The sequence below is a fragment of the Podarcis melisellensis genome (assembly GCF_964234715.1).
Source record: "Podarcis melisellensis genome assembly, chromosome: W".
Taxonomy (NCBI): Eukaryota; Metazoa; Chordata; class Lepidosauria; order Squamata; family Lacertidae; genus Podarcis; species Podarcis melisellensis.
Genome location: NC_138535.1, coordinates 32073124 through 32099393, shown reverse-complemented (window position 1 = coordinate 32099393; position 26270 = coordinate 32073124). Strand labels below are relative to the sequence as shown.

Sequence of the window (26270 nt, the reverse complement as noted above, 5' to 3'; positions counted from 1 at the left end):
CCCCTTAGCAGTAGGGGAAAAAGTCTCGTCATAATCTTTTCCAGGCCTCTGAGAGTATCCTTGTGCCACTAAACGAGCTTTGTATTTGTACTCTCCTGTCACCAGAGGTTTAAGTTTGTACACCCACCTGCAGCCTACAATCTTTGCCCCCTCAGGCGCTGCTACTGGTGTAAAAACCTTGTGCTCATTCAGAGAGGACATCTCTTCCTCCATTGCCTGTTTCCAGCGCTCTGCCTCCTCTTTTGGTAACTTTAACACCTCCTGAAAACTCTTGGGTTCTGCAATCACACTAAAAACATTTGCAGTATCAGGAGAAAAACGCACTGGAGGCACTCCTTTGTTTTGTCTTTTAGATCTTCTGGGAGAAAATTTTTCTTCTGACCCACTTTCCTCCTCAGAACTACGACCTCTCTTTTGTTGCTTAGCAACTGGTCTCTGGCTAACTCCACTTTCTTGAGAGCTCTTATCTGAACTTTCCTCCCCCTCAGACTCTGACTCCCTGTGTCTACCTTCAGAGTCATGAAGCTCCTGGGAAGGTTCAAACCAAATGTCAGTATTGGCATGTAGTCTCTCCCAGCCACTATGTTCACAAAAACTGGCATTCCTGGAGATCACAATGCCATTTATCCCTTCAGCAAAACGGAAACCTTTTCCCAGCTCCTGGTAACCCACAAACACTAACTGTTTGGTCTTAGGATCTCCCTTCTTTCTCATTTGTTTTGGAATTAATACCCAGGCTTTTGATCCAAACACATGCAAATGGTCAATTTTGGGTTTTTTCTGAAACAATTTAAAGTACGGGGTTGTACCTATTGTTTGATGAAAGAGCCTGTTTTGGAGATAACACGCGGTGAGCATGCTCTCCCCCCAATAAGACATGGGCAAATCAGCATCATCAAGCATGGCAAACATCATATCTTGCAAAGATCTGTTTTTTCGCTCTGCAACGCCATTCTCCTCTGGGGAAAAAGCGTTCGTTTTTCTATGCCCAATGCCACGCTTTTGTAACCAATCTCTAAAAGCATTTGACATAAATTCGCCACCTCTGTCTGTCTGAATCCTTCTGAGTTTAATGGACAGAAATCTTTCCACAGATGCCACCCAACCTTTAAACTTAGTGAACACGTCACCCTTATTCTTCATGGGAAAAACCCAAGAGTAACGTGTGGCGTCATCCACAATTGTTAATGAAAAACGCGATCCACCCCTGCTTACAGCAAATGGACCAATTATGTCCATGTGAACCAGCTGTAGCGGTGACTCACTAACTCTGTCACTTCTGGGGTAAGAGACTCTGTGGGTTTTAACCTTTTTACAAACATTACAATCAAGGTACTTGTTACAACTCTTTAAATCACCCCCATCAGCCAATTCAGACATTTTTAGTACACTTTTCCAGCAAGCATGCCCCATTTTCCTATGCAATAAGTGCACACAGTTGTCATGTATAGCTTTGTTATTCACTGCAGGCTGAGATTTACTGACTACTGCTGCAGCTTGAGATCCTGCTTTAAGCCAAAACAAGCCTCCCTCTGACTTAGCAGTGACTAAAATCTCACCAGCCTTCTTAATGATGCAACTGTCTCCTTCAAAATACACTTTAAACCCAGCTTTTAGCAAACAATCTACAGACATCAGATTGCTCCTTAATGAAGGCACACAAAGTACATTTTGCAGGCATTCACGAAGACAAGGAACAAAAACTGCACCCCCCGAAATCACTTCGGAAGTACTTCCGTCTGCTAGAGCCACCTGGCTGCGCTGTGCTGAGTTCTTGGAAACAAACAAGTCATCTGAGTTTACAATGTGGCGAGATGCTCCCGAATCGACCACCCAGACCGCTTGTTTCTCATCAGCAATCTTGACCTCGCCGGTCACCAGCTGAGCCGACTGTTTTCGTTTGAAGAATTTCTTTTTCCACTGCTGCTGCTGATCTCGTCTCTGCTCCTGCACCGGCAACTGAGACTTGACCAACTCCGGACATTGTCGTTTTAGATGCGCTGAGGACCCACATCGGAAACAACGCCTAACAGCAAACGCTGACTCCTCACCGGTACGCAGCTTTTGCTTCACCTCTGGCACGGCATGAGAACTCCTTCCAAACCGCCCGCCTGTAGAAGCCTCTGCAGCCAACGACCTTTCTTGCCTCTTCTGCCATTCTTCAATCAAACGCCCAGTAACATAACTGACTGATAAATCACGCTCTTGGATGCCTTCTAGAGACAAAACTAAATTTTCCCAGCTTTCCGGGAGAGAACTCAAAATAATAGCCACCTTCTCCTGCTGGTCTAACGCACAGTCTCTTTCCTGTAGCTCAGTAAACTTTAACTGTAAACTGTGTAGGTGTTCCTGCATTGTAACCCCAGGCTGTAACATTGCCTTGTACAATGCCTTGCGAATGAACAGCTTGGAAACCGCTGTCTCACGCACATGGAGTTCTTTAAGTGCTTGCCACACACCTCTAGCTGTCTTGATTCCCCTCACATACGGCAACTGGGAATCTTCCAGCCCCAAGACAATTGTGGCCCTTGCTCTTTGGTCTTTATCGAGGTCCTCATCATCAGGCTTCGCAGGAAACTTACTCACCACTTGCCAGAGACGATCCCTCTGCAGCACTGCCTGCATGCGTTCCGACCACAGCAAGTAATTGGAGTCATTCAGACGCTCAAAAGCCATCTGAACTGGTTGTGAGGCCATCTTGAGAGCGATGTCCCTGGAACCCGGAACCAGCTACTCACGACCACCGAGAGAGAGAACAGGAACCACAGCACCCAGCACTCACACGCTGCAGCTGTTGTCCTTCTGTCCGCTGCGTCACCAGCTCACCACGGTCAGGAACCAGCCAGGAACAACAACTTCTGGAACTACTGGAACCAACGCCGTTGATGCTGACACCACCGCAACTCAGGCTGGCAGCACAATGCCCATAACCTCTTGGAACTTTGAAGTGTCAGGCATAGCCCTATTGGCTTTAGCCCAAACGTAGCAGAGTTTTCCTGCACAGCGAAGAAGCTAGTTGCGGCAGTAATGACTAGTCAGCTAGACTCAGAATAACTATTTACAGGATTTATTAAAAAGGAGAAAATAAAACCAGCAGAGTTTCTGCATACAAATAAAAGCAAAATAAATCCTCTCTTTCTCTCTCTTTACACACCATACACAGCACTTCTACTCCTAACACACCTCACGTCAAACTGAGCTAGCAATCCCTAGTTAAGAGTTGAATGCTGGTCGTTAACCAATCAGAGTAAGCAGTTTCTAGGTCAAGCTGACCTGGGCTTTCTGCCAAGAGTAAATTGACACTGCCTTGAGTTAATTGTTTGAAGCCAGAATCTGCAAGTTTCCCATGAGAATCAATTAACAGAAACTGAACATGCACGTGGAGGTCAATTTCTCAACCGCCAGACACCCAGAAACAAATGGGCAGGCGGAAAGGGCAAACAGTATTCTGCAACAATATCTGAGGTGTTATGTAAATGACAGGGAGAATGATTGGGTAGAGAAATTAGCCCTGGCCGAATTCGCGTACAATAACGCGGAAAATGTGTCCACGGGCATGAGCCCATTTTTGGCTAATTACGGGTGCCACCCCAGGGCCTTTCCAGAGGAAGGGGGGGAAAGATGGAGCGTACCGGCAGCGGAACATTTTGTGGAAGAAATGGAAGCAATACACCAACAGCTCAAAATGAATCTGGATAGGGCCAAGGCAGAATACAAGAAGCAGGCAGATAGGAGCAGAAGAGAAGGAGAGACCATAAGGGTGGGGGACCGGGTGTGGTTGTCAACGCATGGGTTACCGTTCAAAGGGGGCTGTAAAAAATTGCGGCCAAAACGACTGGGACCCTTCAAGGTTATACAGCAGGTCAATACGGTGGCCTTTAAACTCAGGCTGCCAGACAACATGAAACTGCATCCAGTATTCCATAGGTCACTACTATCACCATACAGGGAGGGGCGAGAATTTGGGGAGCACGAAAGTGAGGTTACTGCAGCACCGCAAGTAGAAGAGAGGGAGCGGAGTAGTCACGTAGCAGAAATTCTCGACTCTCGGTGGAAGGGGAGACAGGTGGAGTACCTAGTGGCATGGGAAGGGGAACCGGAGTCCGAAAATACTTGGGTGCCGGCAGAAATGGTCAAGGATGAGGTCTTAGTAGGAACATTTCATCGCCGGTTCCCAAAGAAGCCCCAACCCTTGGTTAGGTTCTGGGAGGAACACTTCGGTACCACTTTAAACGCTTACGCACAAGCAGCCCCCTTTTCCCATTACAGGTGTCTAGTAGGCAAGCTACAGAACCATACCAGGTTCTTCATGCTGATTTGGTTGGTCCACTATCGCCCTCTTTGGGTGGAAATAGGTACTTCATGGTTCTCATTGATGCATTTTCCAGGTATATTTATGTGTACAATCTCAAGCAGAAATCAGAGGCTTTTCCCAGGTTCAAGGAATTCTGTGCTTGGTTGGAAAATGTGCATGGTAAGAAGATAAAAACTCTTTTCACTGATCGTGGGGGGGGGGGGGAATTCACTTCTCAGCAGTTTGAAGCTTTTCTGACTGAGAAAGGAATTCAACACGATTTGTCTAGTCCTCGCTCGCCATGGCAGAATGGACTTTGCGAGAGGACAAATCAGACATTGCTTCAAGGGTTAAAAACCTTGCTGCATGATGCCAATCTTCCAGAGAGTTATTGGGCCGAATCTCTCTCGTGTTTTGTTTACAGTTATAATCGCAGGTTATCTTCAGCGATTGGTTGTACCCCCTATGAGAAGATGTTTGGCAAGAAACCATACATCAAACACATGAAAATTTTTGGTTCTGACATGTGGGTTCACTCACCACAAAGCTCCAAGTTAGGCAAGCGTGGATTGCATGGTATCTTTCTAGGTTATCAGAAAGGTTCTTACAGAATAATGATGTCTGACTCTAAGACAATTAAGCTCACAAGAAGTGTTGAGTACAATGCCAAGTGGGGGGAGAATGTGGGAATTTTCCAATGTTATCCTGATGACAGTGATGAGACTGATGATAAGCAAAAGCAGCCGCAACAACCCACACCCACTAATGAAGGTTCTGATTCTGAGTCTGAAACTGAATCGGATGATTCAGAGGATTTCAAGAGTGCGAAAGCCTCTATGCGACCCTCTGAAAGCTCTGATCAAGAATTGGAAGAACCATTGTTCACAATAGGCCACTTTTCTCCTAAGAAGGAAGAGGAAAGTGCTGAAGACTTACATCTAATTCGCAGGTCACAAAGAGCCACAAAAGGCAGACCTCCAAAGAGATTTGCTGATGAATTTGCTAAGACAGCACTAGCAGCTGTTAAAAGCTCCAAGAAGGTATTTGAACCTTCAAGTTTCCAAGAAATCCAGGATTTGGATTCAAAGGAAGCTGAGCCATGGTTAAATGCCATGAAGGCTGAGCTTGATTCCTTGGAAAGGAACGAAACATGGGAGCTAGTTCCAGTAGTTCCAGGAATGAAACTGCTTGGAAGCAAATGGGTCTTCAAAGCGAAGACAGATCAAAATGGCAAGGTAGTCAGACACAAAGCCAGATTGGTAGCCAGAGGTTTTGCACAGGTACCAGGTGAAGACTATCACGAGACCTACTCACCCACAGTGAGGTATGAGAGCATTAGGCTTATGCTCAAGCTAGCTGCAGAGGAGAATCTACACGTTAGTCACCACGATGTGAATACAGCGTTTTTGTACGGATCTCTAGGTGAATCACTTTATATGCTTCCACCTGATGGCGTACAGGTAAAACAGGGATTTGTTTGTGCTCTAAAGAAGTCCCTTTATGGTCTCAAACAAAGTGCACGGTGTTGGCACACAAAACTCACTGAAGTACTGTTTTCTCTAGGTTTTCAGCAAGGGAAAGCTGATCCATGTGTATTTGTCAAAGAGGAGGGGCAAAAGAAACTGTATTGCTTGTTTTATGTTGATGATATTTTATTCTTTTGGGAAGATGTCACAATGTATAATAACGCCCTAGCTCAACTGAAAGAGCACTTTGACATGAAAGATCTTGGTGAGGTAAACAACTACCTATCTCTGGAAATAGAGAGAGATAAAAATGGTAACATTCTAGTACACCAGTCAAGGAAAATTGCTGATGTGTTAAGCAATCTAAACCTGATGGATGCTAATCCTGTAGACACACCGATGACAACAGGTTATCAGGTAGAAGACACTGAAGAAGCATTTTCTGACACTACACTGTACAGAAGTGTGCTAGGCAAGCTAAACTTCATTGCCAGATGTTCAAGACCTGACATTGCTGTTAGCTGTAATTTGCTAAGCAGACAAGTCAACAATCCTAGTGTTAAGGATTGGAAAGCTCTGAAACGCATAGCGCGCTATTTGAAAGGCACTATGCATTACAGACTGAGATTTAACAGTCAGAAGTCTGGTGGTCTTGAGATATTTGCAGATGCAAGTTTTGGAAGTGACACTACAGACAGGAAAAGTACGTCTGGAGTTTGCTACATGTACAATCAGGGTCTATTTGATTGGTCATGCAAGAAGCAAACAACAATTAGCTTAAGTACTTATGAAGCTGAACTGAATGCACTGTCTTATTCACTTAAGGATTGTGAATGGTTGTTACAATTGTGCAAAGACATGAAAATTCCTGTCAAATGTCCAATCCAGGTTTACCAGGACAACAAAGCATGTTTGGCTTTGCTGAATTCTGAAGTTTGTAAGCAAAGCACGAAGCACTTACAATTGAAGTTGCAGCATGCTAGGGAACGTATTCAGAAGGGACTCGTAACAGTGTCCTATATGCCAGGTAATGAAATTCCTGCTGATGTATTGTCCAAGATTGTATCAAGGGATCAACACTGTACCTATGTGCAGAAGTTGGGTTTGTACTGATATTGTACGAACACGCTGCCCAGTGATGTTCACAGAAAGGGGGAGGATGTTGGTTTCTGCTTCCTTCACTGTGCAGCGAAGTGCTTGTCACGGGACAATGTTTTGCATTCCACAGTCAATGTGCTGTTGGGTTTCCCACGGGAATAGGAGACTGGATGTGACGTACACTGGTTTCCTGTTTTTCACTGTTCTCTCGGAGTTCTTTGTTTCCGAGGAGAAGGAGTTGCTTCTCTGCTCTCGCAGAGGCAAGATGCCTGCTTGTAATCTCTCAGCATTGAAGTGTAAATAAAGTAAAGTTAAGCATGTGGCATGTACTGCTCATCCTTCCGCTGTGTACAGGAGTCTGCAATTACAACACTTTGTAGGTTCTCCTTCGGTCGGAGAAAATAGCAGAGGCCAAGCAGAGAAGATTGAGAAGCAAAGCAGCTAGCAAGCCTGATCTTTATTGAACTGTTGCAACAGGGTGCTCCCCCCACAGGCAGGAGAAGGAGGAGGACCCACAACAAAGATGTGCCTGCCCTTATAGAGACATTTTAAATTGCCCGCCTTGGAGGCCAAGACCACCCCCAGAAACATCATACCTACATCACAGAAAGGGGTGTAGCTCAAGACCACCCCCCAGATACATCGTACCTACATCACAGAAAGGGCGGTCTACAACAGACATCTGAGTGCGTTGTTTACCTCCTGTCTGGCAGGTGACCTGTTAGTGCTCACTTGATTGGGTACCCTGGGGAGCCTGGCCAGTCTTTTGTAATGACAAAGACTTAGTTCCTGAGCCAGGTCACAGGCTCAGCCTATGTAGGAGTGCAAATATCCAGAGATGTAGTGATCAGATGGGATTACTATGAGGAATTATAAAAGACCCTGATGCTGGGAAAGATGGAGGGCACTAGGAGAAGGGGATGACAGAGGACGAGATGGTTGGACAGTGTTCTCGAAGCTACCAGCATGAGTTTGACCAAACTGCGGGAGGCCTGGCGTGCTCTGGTCCAGGGGGTCACACAGAGGCGGGCACGACTAAACAACAACAACAACAACAACAAAGCTCTCCATTCCTTTTCTGCACCAAACTTGATTATTGGAGGACAGGAAAATACTAGCAAAAGAAAAGGGGGAAAAAGCTGACCTTGTCTTGTGTTTCTTTCCTGGAATAAGAAAAAAATGAAGAGACACGAGAATTCTAAGGTGCCAGAACAAGCTTTGCTGGCTTCTGGTAGTAAACAAACCAGAAGAGACAGAAGATGACCGACTTTCCATTGAAGAAGCCTTGACCCGTTTGAATAAAGGTAAGAAGAAAGATAGGGCTCAGTGCTTATGCCCCAATCCAGCAAAGAAGAACAAGACATGTAAATCAGCTCCAGTACGTTTGTCTCTTGCTGGGTCACGAACTGGGAATAAAGCTGGTGCATATCTGAGTGTTAGTACTGAACTGCATTGTTTCCAATATGATGTGCTTCTGAATGGGTACTCCTCTTCATCTTTTAGCTCATCAAGCCATACTTTAAAATGGTGTTTCCATGTGACTAGGGTTGGGTAAGGTCCTTACCGTCAGGATGTTAATACTTGGATGCTCAGTTGAGGTTTATCCCCTTCTCTTCAGCTGTTTAAGGACTGCCCCTCTTTCTGATTTACTGCCAATGAACTTTGTGCCATCTGCAGATTTCAACATGCTTCTACTTAACCTGACCCAAACCATTGGTTGGCTTTCATTGAGTTCTGTGGACACAGTAAAACATAGCTGCCATCTGGTTTCTCTCGGGATGTTCGGATTGTGGAACACAGATTTGCTCTCCACCGTAACCATGTCTCTCAGCATACCACTTTATTTCCCCCCAGATAGGTGGCTACTATTCACTTGTAGGAAGATGTGCTCATTTAGATTACAACATTGCAGGTGGGAGGCTGCTCAGAGCCCGTGGGTCCCTGCGGAACAAAGAAGGAGTCCAGCCCCCAACCGGAGCAAATAGCGGAGACCAAGGTTTATCGCACAACAGGTTCAGAGAGGAATTGAACCCCGAGAACGGGGTGACAAGGACTTTTAAAAGTTCCTATCTTATCCCAGCAGGCAGTTCGCTAAACATCACCACTCCATCAGAAAAGGGGCGGGTTATGCATGATTAACATAGGAGGAATGTGTTGGGGTAACATGCAAATACAGGATATGTCTTGGGAAATCCGCTCCACTTCCCAGTGGGGAGGAATTGCGGTGGACCACGTGGCCACCCACTCCCCACCAGGGGCGGGGGACTCTGTCCCCCGTTGCCTATGGGATCCTGGCCACGTCAGAGTCCGGCCAGCCAACCCCCAGAGAACTTCCTCTTTGGCTCGCTTCCTCAATCACCCGCCCTCCCTCCCGATTTTGCAGGTTAGGCAATGGCCTTGCTATGGACTTTGGTTGGTCGCCTTGGTTGTCCGAGGGGCCTGGTAGGAATTTTTCCACTTGGCAAATTGGCACTGGACACTTGGTTTTTGTGGGAATGTTCAGGGGTGCAGGAGAGGATATATTGACTAATTATATCCTTATCCAACTTGTGCTAACAAGTTCCCAAAATATCAGCAGAGTTTATAGACATTCCCCTTTAAGTTCGCAACGGTAACGTCTGCATAGGTTCGCTAGAACCTCTATAATAATTACTCTGGTAATTTCCCCTTTGTTCCCTCTTAAAATACAAGACACAACACAGTCTTTATAAAAGTATAAAAGAGTTTACTCATGTTCTGTTCACAATATGATCCCAGAAGGCAGACAGGCTTAAAAAGGTAAAATACATTTAGAATCTATCTTGTAGCAAGATAGTCCTTATCTCCTCTCTTGGCTGGGAGCCAAGAGAGCATCCTTAGATGTTTCCCCATTGAAGGAAGATGGCAGAGAGAGAGAGATGGCTGCCTGCCCTGTGCTTTTATCATTTACCTGCACAGGTGAGGCCACACCCACCTCTGGTCACATGCGGAGGAAGTCCGTACCCAGGAAGTTTACCTGCTTGCTAAACAGACATCCCTCCCCATGTTCTAACATGTACACTCTAGGAATGTTGTCATTGACTGCTCCTGTGTTTACATCCCACACTTTTCGCCTACCTCGTAGCAATCGTCACAACTTTGTTAGGGTTGTGGTTAGGCATTGTTTGACCTTGTGTGGGGGAGGGGAGGTGTGGCCACCACCTGCCCCTCCATGCTTAAGGGTATTCCGTTAAAGGGTGTTGATCTAGTCTGAAGCCCGGCTGGGGGGCTAAGGCCTTGACACGACCCCGACAGGAGCACCAGGGGGAGCTTGAGTTGGTTCGCATCGACAGGGCTCCCCCTACTGGGACTTCCTGCACAATGGGCAGGAGTCAGATATAGTCAGGTCCAATCAGTGCCTTGGCCAAAATCAGTTGTGGCCAAAATTTGCCCAGTAACATAAACCTAATATCCGTGTCCTTGTGTGAGTCATTTCCAACGAGGGGGTGGCTGCGGGGTCTCGACACCCAAGTACATTCTAAGCACCTACTGGAAGAGGACAATAGAACTTTGGTTTGCATAGTCTGCCGCCTGGGTAAGTCCGGAGGAGAGCTTTTGCCCAGCGATTGTCACCTACGGGTAAAGTACCTTCCTGTGAGTAGGTGACCTCCCGCTTGGGGAATTCTGGCGGGGACCCAGGGGTTCCCAGGTCCTTGGCCAACAACGCAGACTGGCGGTGGAATGAAGAGAATCGGTGAAACCAGTGGTTTTCTATGAATTTCCAAGCGTTTTTAGGCTTTTTTAATACAGACGGTTCTTTTGCGAAGTGGCCTGGCCTGACATTGCTACTTTGTATCTAGCTGGACCATAAAGAAGGCTGATCGCTGAAGAATGGATGCTTTTGAATTCTGGTGCTGGAGGAGACTCTTGAGAGTCCCATGGACTGCAAGAAGATCCAACCTCTCCATTCTGAAGGAAATCAGCCCTGAGTGCTCACTGGAAGGACAGATCCTGAAGCTGAGGCTCCAATATTTTGGCCACCTCATGAGAAGAGAAGACTCCCTGGAAAAGACCCTGATGTTGGGAAAGATGGAGGGTGCAAGGAGTAGGGGACAACAGAGGACGAGATGGTTGGACAGTGTTCTCGAAGCTACCAGCATGAGTTTGAGCAAAGTGCGGGAGGCAGTGGAAGACAGGAGGGCCTGGCGTGCTCTGGTCCAGGGGGTCACGCAGAGTCGGACATGACTAAACGGCTAAACAACATCTAGTTTTGATTGGATTAACAGGGTAACGAGGTTTCGATTGACTCAGTCCGTTGTTCTCGCAGCCGGAGCTGTCATCACCTTGTCAGCGCTCAGTGGAGCGTGCAAAACAGCTGGAGCTGAGCTGCCTCTGCAGAGCCATGGCATTGCTGCGATTGGCTGAAGGGCTACATTCAACGCCATCTGATTGGCTAGAGCGCATCCTCATGCAAATACATTGTTCATTCATAAAATACATCGATCGTATATAGCATCGGGATACGGGGTCAGAAATGGCGCTTTCTTCTCGGGGTTTTGGACTTTTGTGCGGTGCTTGGTGCAACGTTGGAACGGGGCGAGGGGAGCCCTAGTGTGGCAGGGTTCCCTTGAGGTCATCGCCTCGGGCTCTACGTCTCTTACTCGGGAGTAAGACTTCATTCATATGCCCCCCCTCCATTCCGTAACACTCTTCATATGGACTTCATGGAGTGTGCACTACTGCAGGGTCTGCTTCCAGAAACTACTATTGCAGATGTAGATATTTTGGCAGAAATGGTTTACAAATATGCACGATGGCAAGCAGGCAGACAGGAACAGTTACAAAGCAACCTTGGTCCTGCCTAGCCTGGAAGCCGTTTCCATCTAGTGAACTAGAAACCTTTCAGCAACCTTTACAACCATCTACAAACCCCGAAGTTTGTAGGATTCTCTTCTTTCAGCTGCGTCTTGGCTCTGTGCTCGCAAGTGTTCTAGTGACTTTCAGGTAACTTGGAAAGCATGGTAAAGATGTCTTGGTTCTGAAGAATGATATTTCCCCCAGCCTGACTTAGTTATCCTGGTGATGATTCAGCTAGATGTTGTACACGCTGACCATATTCCAGAAGGGGTTGGTTGTCTTGGCCTTGCTTTGGCTTACTGAGATCTGTCTTCTCCCTATAGGTGCTCATTCTCAAATGGATAATTGTAACGTTTGACTTCATTGATCAGAAGGAAAATATGAATGCTCTCTATGGTTTCTTCTTCCGCTTCTTACAATATGAGAAATTGGTAAGATAAAAAGGAATGTGTTGTTTTGAAGGAACTCGCTTTTATTCTGACATTAACCCAAATCAAACAATAAAGAGTACTTTCCGACCACACAACAGGACACCATGGGAAAAGTGGGGCCTTACAAATACCTCTCCCATTTCCTTCCTTTTCCTGTCTTGTTCCTTCCCAATGGGCGCCGGTCACAGCGCCCCCCGGGGGCACGGCATCTTCAGACAGGCAGGCAGACATCGGATGTGGATCCCGCCCGTTCCTCCCTCCACCCCCCCAAAGACAGCCGCGCAGGCAGCTGTCCGATGGAGGGAGGGGGGAATCCTGTTCTGCATAGCTATCAATTCGGGTGTGATAGTCTTATGTTTGCATACTTATGGGGAAATACAACTAATTTATTTTAGAGCTTGTATTTGTGTGTATTCATGGTATCATTTGTAGACCCAGTAGATGGCAGTGTGGTGTGGAGAGTGTTTTTGGCAGCTCCTGAAAGGATAGAGGGTGGAACGTTGACCGTTCAAAGGCACTATAAGCAAGATATATATATCTCCACATTGTCCTAGCTATGTTTCCCCATAAAAGTATACACTCGAATACATTTGAATCAAATACATTTGGAACAAGTGATTGTTACATTTAAGGAACATTCTCTAGGCGATGAGATTGGGGGGGGGGGGAAATACAAAAACCCATTCGGATACATTTGGGTATATTTAGAAAAGGACAGCATTTTGAGGAAAAATACATTTGAGTCAAAAATACATCCAGATCCATTCTTAAAGTCAATGAGAAAGATACAGCGAAAAAGGATCCATTCCCCAAGGCACCGTTGACCTTCTTGTAGGGTGTGAAGGCAGAATACGGTCTATTTGATATTGGTAGGGTCCTTCTCTGTGTGGTTTGGGGCAGATCCAAGAAGCACCAACACCATGAGGTGATTCCTCTGGAAGAGGCTGTCGAGGAATACAAGGTACCTTGAGGGGGAGAAATAGCTGTGTATTCTTCTTGGCAGGTGATCTTCTTAATTCTCAGATCCAGAGTAGGCATGGTATTCCTTGGTGGTTGTTTATTACCTTAGAAGCAGCCAAGGGGAAGCCTGAGGGCTGCTGGGATGGCTAGGAGGAGGGAGTCAAAGTCTTTCTCTCTGCCAGGGGGGCCAAGGGATCTTCCCTTGAAATACAGCAGCTTCAAAGATTTGGGTTGGGACCAAGGCAGGGGGAGAAAGGGTTAACCTCATCCACATCCCCCAGCAAGGTTGCTTTGTATGCATTTAGAACACTACAAATGTGAATTGCACATGTCTCCTTTGGCTAGCAGGATGCCTCCTCAATACCCTGCCAAGCAGAGAGCAGCAAGGGGTCAGCTGCAAGGGGGTGGGGACTGGGGGCTCCTTTTCCCTTCTGGGGTACCTCAGAGCCCATATAGGGTCCTTTTGTAGCTTCTCTATCGGTAGGACAAAATAACAGAGGCCAACCAGAGAATACTGAGAAGCAAAGCAGCTAGTAAGCCAGATCTTTATTACCTGTTGCAACAGGGTGCTCACCCCCCCCCCCACGCAGGAGGGAGGAGGAGACCCCGAACCAAGTCCTTATATAGACATTTGAAATTGCCCACCCTGGAGCCCAAGACCATCCCTCCATACATCATACATACATCATAGAAGGGGCGGCCTACAACAGACTCGTCTGGCAGGAAACCTGTTGATGGGTTTACCTGGCTGTTCATGGGTTTACCTGCATATTCTTTTGTGATGATAACTACTTATGGTATTTATGTATGTGTTCTGTACTTTTCTTTCCTCCAGTAAATTACTTTGCTATTATACTATTGCTGATATTGTGGCTAAAAGGTTAAGAAAGATACTGGTAGAAGAAATCCATAAAGATCAAGCGGGCTTTCTCCCGGGGAGACACTTGTCTGACAATACGAGGAATATAATTAACATTTTAGAAAAATTACAAGTGAAGATCAACACAAAAGCAGTTTTGATATTTGTGGACGCGGAGAAAGCCTTTGACAATATTTCTTGGAGTTTTATGAAGAAAAAATTACAGGGAATGGGGGTAGCCCAAGGTTTTGAAAACGGTATAGGTGCAATTTATTCAGAACAAAAAGCCCAATTGATTGTGAATAACGTAGTTACAGAAGAGTTTAAGATTGAGAAAGGAACACGACAGGGGTGCCCAATCTCTCCATTGCTTTTTATATCGGTCCTGGAGGTTTTGCTAAATATGATTAGAAATTAGTTAAAGGCATACAAGTCGGAGCTAAACAGTACAAATTGAAAGCATTTGCGGATGATTTGGTATTGACATTACAGGAGCCAGAATCTAGTACTAAAAGAGTATTGGAATTGATTCAAGAATTTGGTCAGGTAGCAGGTTTCAAGTTGAATAAGTTGAAAACTAAGGTTTTAGAGAAAAATCTAACACCGATTGTGAGAGAGAGGTTTCAGAAAGAGACAGGATTAACATTGGTTAAGAAAGTGAAATACCTTGGGGTTAACATGACTGCTAAGAATGTGAACCTATTTAAAGATAATTATGAAAAATGTTGGACGGAAGTGAAAAAGGACTTAGAAATATGGTCAAATTTGAAGCTTTCATTGCTAGGCCGAATTGCAGCGATAAAAATGAATGTATTGCCAAGGATGTTGTTTTTGTTTCAAACATTGCAAATTTTGGACAAAATGGACTGTTTCAAGAAGTGGCAGAAAGATATTTCTAGATTTGTGTGGCAGGGCAAGAAGCCCTGAATAAAATTTAAAATATTAACTGATGCAAAAGAAAGAGTTGGATTTGCCCTGCCAGACCTCAAACTTTACTATGAATCAGCCGCATTTTGCTGGCTGAAAGAATGGCTGCTTCATGAGAACACAGACATTTTGGATTTAGAAGGTTTTAACAATGTATTTGGGTGGCATGCATATTTGTGGTATGACAAGGTCAAAGCACATAAAGCATTAAAAAACCATATTGTCAAGAAAGTTTTGTTTAACGTTTGGATAAGATACACGGATCTGCTTGAAAATAAAACCCCAAGGTGGTTGTCACCAATGGAAGCTAAGGCCTCAATATGGAGGCCAACTGGCCAAAATATTGGGAGATATTGGAACAGGAAGGAGACAGCTTAAAGCTGCAGAGTTTTGAAAAACTAAAAAACAAAGTAAGGGATTGGCTTCATTATTATCAAATAATGGAGGTTTATAATTTGGATAAGAAAATTGGGTTTCAGGTGGAGAAATCAAAATTGGAAACAGAATTGTTAGATCCTAAAACTAAGAATCTGTCAAGAATGTATAACTTGCTGTTGAAATGGAACACTCAGGATGAAACGGTGAAATCAGCTATGATTAAATGGGCTCAAGATGTTGGACATAACATTATGATGGCTGACTGGGAACAGTTATGGACCACAGGTATTAAGTTTACAGCATGCAATGCCTTAAGAGAGAATATAATGAAAATGATATACAGGTGGTACATAACACCAGTCAAGCTTGCAAAAATCTATCATTTGCCCGATAATAAATGTTGGAAATGTAAAGAGATTGAAGGTACATTCTTTCACCTTTGGTGGACGTGCCCAAGGATTAAGACCTTCTGGGAGATGATCTATAATGAAATGAAAAAGGTACTTAAATATACCTTTCAGAAGAAACCAGAGGCCTTTCTCCTGGGCATGGTCGGCCAATTGGTGCCAAAGAAGGATAGAACTTTATTATGTATGCAACAACAGCAGCAAGAATACTCATCGCAAAATACTGGAAGACACAAGATTTACCCACCCGGGAAGAATGGCAGATGAAAGTGATGGACTATATGGAACTGGCGGAGATGACTGGCAGAATCCGAGACCAAGGTGAAGAGTTGGTGGAAGAAGATTGGAAAAAAATTAAAATTTATTTACAGAAACATTGTTTTTATTTTGCTGTATTTTGTATTTTGTGCTCTCTTTTTATTTTTTTTATTTCTTTTCTTTTCTCATTTTTGTAACTTTTTTGAAACTTTAATAAATATTATTTAATATATATATATATAGCAAGGCCACTGGACCCAAGAAGCCAGTATAATATTCATCTCCTCTTTTTGTGTCTCAATCAAAGCTGAGTTTTCCCTTTTCTTGTCAGGGAGAGATCTGTCGCCGCCCGGAGATTCGGAGGAAAGAGAGAGGGGAAATTCTGGCCTATCAAGCAGACCTGGACAAGGAAAGCAAAGACCTCCTTGGAAGTGTCCCTCTTGTTACTAGTGAGGGAACAAGCACTTCAAGAAGCAAGTCCGGACTGACTTCTCATTTCAACTTCTCCCCATTTCTCCTTTTCCCATATCGGTTTGCTATTTATTTATTATTCTGAAAATGAATCAAATGCTAGGGTGGCTACCCGCCTCCGGCAATGGCGGAGCTCCTCCGATCAGGAGGAACTTGCTCCATGGAAAGCAGGGTCTGACCACCACGGCGAAGGCGGAGACCCACTGAAATCACAAGCGGGAGAAGCTTGTGAACCTGGGATTCGGCTGGCACCCTTTGCGCCTCCCCTACTCGCGGGGAAACCCTGTTTTGGGGATCCAGAGTGACGTGGGGTGAGTGGCGCGGTGCTTCGAATTGACTGCTTCTTTCACGGAGTGAAGCCGCATTGCTGTTGCCGGAGAGCGCTGACTTTTTCCTGTGGACAATTGGACTTTAAACAACTACCCGTGAGTAGAACGGAAAATTGGATCTTTAAATACCTTAATTTGGCACCAAAGCGGGAAGGTCTTAAACAGGAAGTCCGCCTTCCGCTTTTGTAAATACATTGAAGCAAAGACGTTACAAGCTAAAGTCTTTGAAAGCTTTTGGCAAAGGATTAAATTTCCATCGGTTAAAATTACAAAACCCCCCTTGGAAGCAGGAGAAGAGGGGGGAAATTTTGGACCTAGCGAGCCTGCAGGAGAGAGTGAAAAATCAAATTACCACTGCTCTGAACCTGGAAAGAAAAGAGTTCATTAACTGCGAACAGACCATATTTGACAGCTAGCTAAATAAGAGAAAGATACTGTTTCCATTGCCCTCTTCTGCTCTTAAAAAGGAGGAAAAGTAACTGAAAATGGAAACTATTTTTATGGTTTGAGTTGTGTTTGAAAGGATTGATACAAGTGGAGACTGTTTCCCTCTAGAGGGAGCTTTTGAAACTGTTACAGGAGTGTAACTGGGGAATCGCCAGCTGCAAGATAAGGAATTGTGAGAACCAGAGATTGACCTTGGACCATTTTAAAATGTTGACAGGAGAAGCCATAGTGACTGTATTATGTAAGATAAGCTATTCGCTGGAACAGCTTCATAAGAAGACGGATGACATGACTTTTAAAATTGATAACTTGGAACAGAAAGTGATTAATTTGAGACAAAAAGTGAGCATCAACACAGAAGTAATTCAGGACTTGGTACAGGAATCTACTTGGGCAGGACAAATTGTGGAGGAGAAGGAGAAAGCTGTTGTTGTTGAACCTAAAGTAATACAAGCGGGATCCTTAGTCTTACAGAAGCAAATTGAGGACTACAAATTGAGGCCTTTTATGATTGAATCTAGAAGAAGTCAGATTTTGAGGATCGGATCCCGGCTTGGACTGAAGAAGGAAAGTTGGAAAGATCCCTCTATGCAGGGATTAACTGACATGGACTTGGGTCTGGAGGAGATTGAAGTTCTGGGGGCCTTTGGATTTGGAGGAATCCTGAAACATGTTCTGAAACACTTAGGATGAGCTGAGAGGGTGGAAGCAGTTCAATTCAAATCCCAATCCTAATTGTGAGCGGAGAGGCTGAAGACTGTGGAGAAGTTGAGACAACTGCGCCAGTTCCAAGAAGAAGAAGAAGAAGAAGAAGAAGAAGAAGAAGAAGAAGAAGAAGAAGAAGAAGAAGAAGAAGAAGAAGAAGAAGAAGAAGAAGAAGAAGAAGAAGAATACCTTGCTGAAGAAGTGTGCATGCACACGAAAGCTCATACCAAGAACTAACTTAGTTGGTCTTTAAGGTGCTACTGGAAGGAATTTTTTTGTTTTGACTATGGCAGACCAACACAGCTACCTATCTGTAACTGAGCCAGTACAGATGAACATGACTATTGGTTCGCTTCCTCGGCATCCCAGAACTGTGAAGGTTGCCTCAACTGTTGAGCAGCACAGCTAAGGAAGAAGGAGTGGAGTGTCTCTGGGGGGAGCATAGCTCCCATTCCCTTCCAAACACACAGACAGGACAGTGTGGTGGCACCCAGGGAATAGTTGCAGCAGCCGGATGGCTGGCTGAAACACACACCATTGCACTCTTTTTGAATGGGATTCAATCTGAATCAGCCAGTTAGTGAACTTGGTGCTCCTGTGCAACAAACCCACTACAAAACTGCTCTTCCCCGCACACTTCCAGGTCCCTCCAGCTGGGCTTTTGGAGTGTGAAGGGTTTTTCTCACTCCAGAGCAGTTTGTGTTTAAGCTGAAGGTCACCAGGAAAGCAAGGGAGACTTAAAAAAATTGTTAATATAATAAGGTTTTAATAACTCTAATAATGACTAACTGTGGAAATGACTGGAAAAAGAAAAAAAAAGGAAAATCAAGGCTTTCGACTCTTAGTTTCCTGGAAGAAGATGAAAAGACTCCCCTGGACTAGAAGAGACATCTCATTAACAACTGGAGAAATGCCAAAGAACTTTGGATATCTGCTTGGGAAGTTTCTGATGCAGTATTAATTTAACAAGGAGCCAGGAGTGAAACCGAAAGTAGACTGACCAGCTAGCTGAATCCAATTATATTGCTATGGGGTGGGGGGAAGCCTCTAACATTTTACTTTTTGATACTTGTACTTCCAGGGTGAATTGAATGGTTGGGGGGTGGGGTGGAGGAGAGGCAGAAAGAAGAGCTAACTTGTCCCTGGCTGGGGGCGCAATCTGGACAGTTCTGCCGGGGCGCAAGATCACCTAACTACTGCTCTGCGCCTCTGGACCAGGGGTGGATGGTGCTCATTGGGACTGGGAGGGTGGAAGGCAAGGAGGCCAACAGTAGGTGGCGCCAGAGCCAAGGAGTGGCAGAGCAAATGTGTTCTGTATCTGAGAAGGAGTGGGAAGGGGCTGGCGGCCACCTCAGCCATCCCCTGTCTGCCCTCATGGAGCGGCCAGAATCCACTGGGCAAATGCTCATCTTGCCAGAGTCTGGGTCTTCTGCTGTTGCTCTCTCAGAAACCGTGCCCAGGTGGGATGCTTCGTTTTTCGTAGCTGCTTCATCCCCGAGGAAGTTGGAGGTGACGCAACTCCTGCATCTCTGACGTGGGAAGTTTGGGAGGTATTTCAAATTCCCCCCTTCTCCCTTGGCTCCCTGGAAAGAAGGCATCTTTACATTTTGAGCGCATTTCACAGGCCAGGAGCCAAGCACCCCTTCCTGAGGGGGAGAAGAGGCCCAGGAAAGATGAGCCCTTCCCAGCCCAAAGGCGTTCCCCTGAGATTCAGCTTCCGGGCTATGGCTAACCAGGTTAGGAGCAGGAATATTGGGAGCGGGAAGGAACTGATGTCATCTGCCAGAGCAGCTGGCTAATTGAAGGGAATGAGGTGATAACAAGGCTTTCAAATCTGAACTCTTGTTTGCGGCTGATTAGGAAAGAGGGAGGTGGAGAACAAGGGCAATCGGAAGCAGACTCTGGGTAGCTGGTTCCTTCTCTTTGTTCGGGTTCCTACGTCACACCTGCAGTTTAAATGGCAACACTCCTTTGCAAGATTGGCCGCCTTTTTAATTCTTTGTTATGGAAAATCAATAAAATGATAAGTTGCCCCTGCCAAAGGGTTGCATGACATCTGGCTGAAGACTTTTTGTGCTAAACGCTGAAGCTATGCTGGGGTGTGTGGGTGTGGGTGTGTCCATCCGTCCATGTGGCCGCTGTGTATTCAACATTCCACCCCCTCCAAAGCATCCTAAGAACCTTACTTTTCCTTTCACAGTGCTACGATTCCCAGCACCCTTAACAAACCATTGTTCCCAGGACGTTTTGGGTGTGGGTGGGAGGAGATGTGCTTTACGTGTGCGGTGTGCAGGCATCTCCCAGCACATCTGTGTGGGGATTCAAGACTGACTCTTATGCTTTTCTTCCTTAGACCAGCTTGACGTTGAACAAGAGGTTCTCTGGGTTGAGGAACACACGCCATTTCACAGCGAAGCAGAACACGGGCCGAATGGTCACTCTGCCATTGCATTTGGTGAAATCAGACTGGCTTTGCAAAGGAGCTTGCCCCTGAAGCCAGTTGGTTGCCTGCCTCTGGCTGGCTGGTGGCCTGGCATCACCAAAACACAAAGAGACAGCCCCATGCAACCTCACACCCAAAGATTTCTGCCCATGCTTCAGACATGCAGCCCTAAGAGCAGCTCTGACTCCCACTCTAGGCCCCTCTGCCCCAGTCTTCCTCCTGATGTAGGCTACAGGATCTGGGAAGTCTGATCCAGCTTTGAGGTGTGGTCCCATATGGCCGTTAGTACTGTTGTGTTTTTGCCAGAGAGCCACGTGGTAAGGAAGATCTCCAAGCACGCTTCCTAGGGGGTCCTCTTTAATCCTCAGATGGGCCCACAAAGGCATGATCCAGCACCCTCATGCCACAGCTGCCTCTGGAGTGACCCTCCCTCCGGTAAGAGGTGTGCCTCACAGCTGAGTGCCTGGTTGTTTGTGTAGGGCGGGGGCAGGGAATCTTGTGGGCTCCCAGATATTGCCAGATCCAATGGCCTTCTGCCTCAGGCAGCATGGCCGACGGTCAGGGGTGATGGAATCCAACAACATCTAGAGGGCCACACAATTCCCCACCCCTGGTCTAGTGAATTTGAGGTTCTTGGTTTCTCTCCCTCTGCCCCCTTTTGCCTGGAAAAGCACTTTGGCAGATTCCTTTGGAGGATTTGGGTGTGACAAGCTGTAGCAGCGCACTGAATAAAACAACTCTGAGAAGCTGAAACACCGGGCTGTTTTCTTTTCTAATAAAAATATTCACTGTGCAGTTCACAGGCACAAAACACAATGTTGATATTGTCCAGGAAATGGGTTTTCAGTTGGAGGGCATGGGTTGCGTGAGAGCATATTGTGCGGGATAACCAGTCTCATATAACCAACATGCTTCAGTCTAATTAGTGCATGAAGGGGTTAACACCATAGAGTAAGCTGTCCTGCCATCTTAGCCATGTCTCTTCCCCTTACCTTGGGAGTGAGTTCTGATCTATTCTGGTATTCACTTCTTCAGCGTTTAATTTTATGAAATAAATAAATAATTTTGAATAAATAAATAAATAAATAAATAAATAAATAGGAAGATGTAAAACCACAACCTCCGAAATCAAAGCTACTGTCCCGCCAGATGGATGTTTTTGCCTGGAGGGGGGCCGTATTCTGCAATGTGCTATCGATGCAATAATAGTGCAGCTTTCTAATGGACTGTCCACGCAAACATCATTCTGCTTTCTCAGTTGCTCTGCAATGCTTCGCCAGGGTTACCACATCATGGCCCCCTGGGGGTGCGCTCCTGTGTTGTAGCTCAGCAAAAGCAGGACAACATTCCTCTAGTATGGCTCACAGTGAGGGCTGCTGAGAGTCGGGAGAGATCTCGGAGGCCAAAGAGTTTGCTTTCCGGCTCAGTACAGGGGATCTTGCCAGCTCTTCAGCCCTGACTGGCCGAAGATGCCCATCTCTCATCCATGCAGCTCCACAGCGTGCCTGGATGATGACTCAGATGGAGCTGGACACACCATTCCTGAAGGATGCAATAATCTTGCAATTGTGGTGGACCAACTACATGCCAACAGGATGTCGGACTGAATGGGCCTTGGCCTGAGCCAGCAAGGCTCTTCAAATGCGCTTATGTTCCCCTGACTTTGGGGACGCCTTGCAGGAGTCTCACCCGTCTCATGGCTATTCTTCTAGTGTGGACCAGTTCGACAAGCTCTCCCCCGAAAGCAGGTGCACCATCCAGAACATGCTGGCGCTGTACCTGAAGAAGAAAGCGAACACAGACCAGGAGGCAGGGACTTCTAGGGGAAGCGAGGCCTTCATGCGGGAAGCCTTGACTCCTCACGTGCTCCCCGGGATCAGCTTCGACCCCACCACCCAGTCTTCTGCTGGTGTCACTCTTCCACCTGGCCCAGAACAGGAGGCTCCTTCCCAACATGCAGAATGCCTTGCACGTGATCGATGGGCCTGTGCTCACTGTGACATAGGCAGGGCCGGATTTATGTATAGGCTAAGTAGGCAGAAGCCATGGGCCTCTAGATCTAGGGGGCCTCGCTAGCCTGCCTGCTCCCCAGCGCCGCAGACAGTCTTCCCTCTCCCCAAATTGCAAAGCCAAGACTTCATGCAGGGCATTTCTCCCCCATTTCAATGACATTTTGCTTCAAAAGGAAAGGTGGACTTGGAGAAGGCAAGCAAAATGCGAGGGAGATAGTGAAAGATACAGGAAATTGAATGCAGATTTCCAAAAAATAGCAAGGAGAGACAAGAGGGCCTTCTTAAACGAGAAATGCAAAGAAATAGAGGAAAACAACAGAATGGGAAGAACCAGAGATCTGTTCAAGAAAACTGGAGCTATGAAAGGAACATTTCATACAAAGAGTACCATAATAAAGGACAAAGGTGGAAAGACCCTCACAGAAGCAGAAGACGTCAAGAAGAGGTGGCAAGAATACACAGAGGAATTATACCAGAAAGATATGGATGTCTCATACACCCCAGGTAGTGTGGTTGCTGACCTTGAGCCTGACATCCTGGAGAGCAAAGTCAAATGGGCCTTAGAAAGCACTGCTAATAACAAGGCCAGTGGAAGTGATGATATTCCAGCTGAACTATTAAATTTTGTTAAAGATGATGCTGTTAAGGTGCTACACGCAATATGCCAGCAAGTTTGGAAAACTCAGCAGTGGCCAGAGGATTGGAGAAGACCAGTCTACCTCCTTTAGAGGAAAAGGCCTTGAGGGGAGGACCTCTTGCCTCCACAATCCTTCCTAAACATGCATAAGCTGAGAGGCAATTGTCCGGCAAATGTGGTGCTGTGGGGAGGCAGGAACATTTTCCTGCAGTTAAGTATTTTCTAAGTTCCTTTCCCGAAACTTCCCCAAACGGTTCTGAAGCCTGTTACAGGAAAGTCCGAGGGCTCTCTTGGACAAATGAAGACACCGACCAGAACAATTCAGAGCAAAACAGCAGCCAGTAGGCTCGGTCTTTATTCAAGAAAAGACCGTCGCGACAGGACTCCCACCGCCCACGAGGTGAAGCAAGATGGAAGCCCCGAACAAAGGGAGACCCTAACTTTTATTAGTTGCTAATCCCCTATGCTACACCCCCAGAATTACATCACATTTACATCATGATTACATTAATATTAGGAGGAGTCGAGGAGGGGCTACACAGGTAATCTGAGTGACCTGACACCTGGTCGGAGCCTCCTCTCCCCTCCCCATATGAGTTATTTACAAGAACAAAAGAGAAGGGCGAAGTTTCCTGCCCCCTGAGGGGAATCCGGTCAGAGTCCTTTTGTGCGAGTCCGCATGAGTGTGGTGTGAGTGTGGTGCTTGTGCGTTACACGTGTTAATGGAGGGGGGGGTGATTTCCGGCGACAGTTCCCCCCTTTGGAGATAAGATTGCGAAGGTAGGACAACCGCGCAATCCTTCTCTCCGCACAATCAATAAAAGTCTGACATGTCATACCTAGAATCCAGATTTTGGAAGTTCTTCAAGGGTCCCTTTTCGATGGGGGTCGACTGGGTTCCTGGTGTTGGCGGTCTATAGGTGGTAGTTGATCGCGGGCAAAGAGTCGGAAGGCAAGAGCCGCAAGTTTGACAGCACATCGGGAAACAGTGGATCGCACAGCAGAAGACAGCAATGCAGATGGTTACAGTGACGAGGATCAGAAGTCCGTTCCCTAAGAGCTGCTTTATCCAGCCAGACCCTGGCAGCCAGGTATCAGACAATCCTTCATGTTGTATGTCTTTAAGCTCATCTGTTAGTTTATGGATGTTGTTAAGGTGTCCAGTAATATTAAGGGTTTGATCGGACACGTGGGTGCAGCACTCGGTTCCGACAAGGGCACAAACGCCTCCTGTCGCGGCGAGAACGTAGTCCAAAGCAAGGCGGTTCTGAATCGCAGTCTGCCTGACTTCCGTTAATTCCGTCAGGATAGATTGGGTAGCGGCATTGGACTCCTCCATGAAGTTTAACAGGATATCCGTTAACTTAAGGATATCGACGTGGTTGGAGCCGGCTCCATACGCGGGGAAGAGAGCCCGGCCATAAGTCTCACTATTGGCTGCAACGTCAGAGAGTTGTGATAAGTCCTTTGCCCTCTTATTGCGTCTCCTTCCGGGGGGTAGATCTTGTGTGACCCGAACTCCAGGTAAAATTAGTCCAAGATAACAAGTGCCATGGGAGTGGGGGCTGGCCCATACGTAGCCGCGGTGGCCACAAACCCAGAACAACCCTTGTAGGCATGAGTCTATGCAGCCCGTGAGGAAGGTACGGAAGAAACACTGGGAGACCGGGGAGGGGCTCCAGGAGTCAGGTAAGGTCATAACGTGTTTCCATGCAGACATTAAGCTGGGGTGGATAGAGGGATTGCCCTGGTGCCATAGGGTAATCCTGCCGTTTAAAGCAATGTCAATGGTGTACTTACAGGTGCTCTCGCCGATGACTTTGTCGTTCCCGCTGAACTTCCGGCAAAGGTCACCTGTTGTGGGTCCAGTTAGGTAGATGTACTGGTGGGTCAAGTTCACGGCAGTCAGGTTCCAGGACTGCACGTCAGCGGAGAGATGTTGTTGCAGGGTGAGAGGCACTCCAAGAAATGGTATGCCACTGTGGAGGTGTGTGGGAGCATTGGCACAGATCCAGCACTCCTTGGTTGTTGTCTGTTTTGCAATTTGAGAGATCAGTTTTACGTAGGTGTTGGAATGCCAAGTGGACAAAAAGTCATTATTGTTGGGGTTTTTGGATATTGACAGTTCCCCCCTTTGTCGAGGTGCGGTACCGGCGGGGTGAAGGGGATCTTGGCGGAGGAGGTAGGTGAGGTTTGTGGTGAGACATCCACACCTTTGGGGTCCGGTAGTGTCCCATTCCGCTGGAGGTGTAACGGAGTGATGCCAGCCTTCAAGGTACGCTTTCCCGTCCCAACCGGAGGCGAGTCCAATGTCCCAGACGCAGCAGTACCTTCGGAGGCAAACTCCCTGTAGGATGGTTTGGCGGGGAGTGGAATCCACTCGTTGGCAGTAAAATCCATGAATTAGGTGGTCTGTGGGGTGATTTCGGTCAGTATAAACTGACTCACCGCCACCATTGTCCAGAAGTGTCCAGTTCAGAGTTTGTTTAGGTGTACCATCAGAAAAGAGTACGTAAGAACCATTGAGGCAGTGGGCTCGCTTCCAAGGGCCATCTCTGGTGAGGATGAGTTTGCCCAGTGGGATGTAAGAGGGCAGGCGAATAAAAAGTTCCCAAGTTTGGTGAATAGCGAGGATCGGTAGTATGGAATGTCGAAGGAGAACGCGGGTTTCGGGTAAGCAGAAATCAAAATCTCCTAGGCGGTCTGGTGTCCCTCTTTTTACCATATCAACGATTCCAAAGTCCAGATATTTGTATTCCATTTGTAATCCAGGGCATGAGGCGTGTGGGGTTATGGTGTGTTGAGAAAGAGCAGATGTAATAGAAAGGACGAGCAGGGTGGGTATGGTGGTTATCATTGTGAATAGCGGGTGTTGTCAGGCTGCGGAGCTGTCAAACAGAGCTGTCAAACTGCAGAGCTGTCAAACGGAGCTGTCAAATGCGGAGCTGTCAAATGGAGCTGTCAAATGCGGAGCTGTCAAACGGGGCTGTCAAATGCGGAGCTGTCAAGCGGAGCTGTCAAATGGAGCTGTCAAATGCGGAGCTGTCAAACGGGGCTGTCAAATGCGGAGCTGTCAACCGGAGCTGTCAAATGGAGCTGTCAAATGAAGGTGTCAAACGGGGGCGTGTGTTTTACGGAGTTTGAGGCGAATTGGGGGTTGGTCGTCCTGGTTGGCTGCTGTGATTATTTCAGAGGTCCAATGGGCTGATGTATGTGGTTGGTCAGGTCCGGTCTGTTGGGCCCGGTTCGTGCCCCGATCTGGTCCGGTCTGTTGGGCCCGATTCGTGCCCCGATCTGGTCCGGTCTGTTGGGCTGGATTGGTCTGTGGGTCCT

The 26270-nt window shown here is 46.7% G+C and overlaps 1 protein-coding gene and 1 long non-coding RNA gene across 2 annotated transcripts in view; one reads left to right on the top strand and one right to left on the bottom strand.

The window, feature by feature from the left end:
- The window catches only part of LOC309361335, a 234130-nt gene that overhangs the window by 41634 nt on the left and 166226 nt on the right, over positions 1 to 26270 (top strand). The gene's annotated exons all lie outside the window — the stretch shown is intronic.
- LOC309361328 (uncharacterized protein) overlaps positions 23671 to 26270 on the bottom strand; it is an 84097-nt gene continuing 81497 nt past the window's right edge. Inside the window, exon 3 of the mRNA XM_081896209.1 lies at positions 23671 to 23776. Within this exon, the coding sequence (XP_081752335.1) occupies positions 23752 to 23776 (25 nt within the window). The 3' untranslated portion in view covers positions 23671 to 23751. The remainder of the gene's footprint in view (positions 23777 to 26270) is intronic.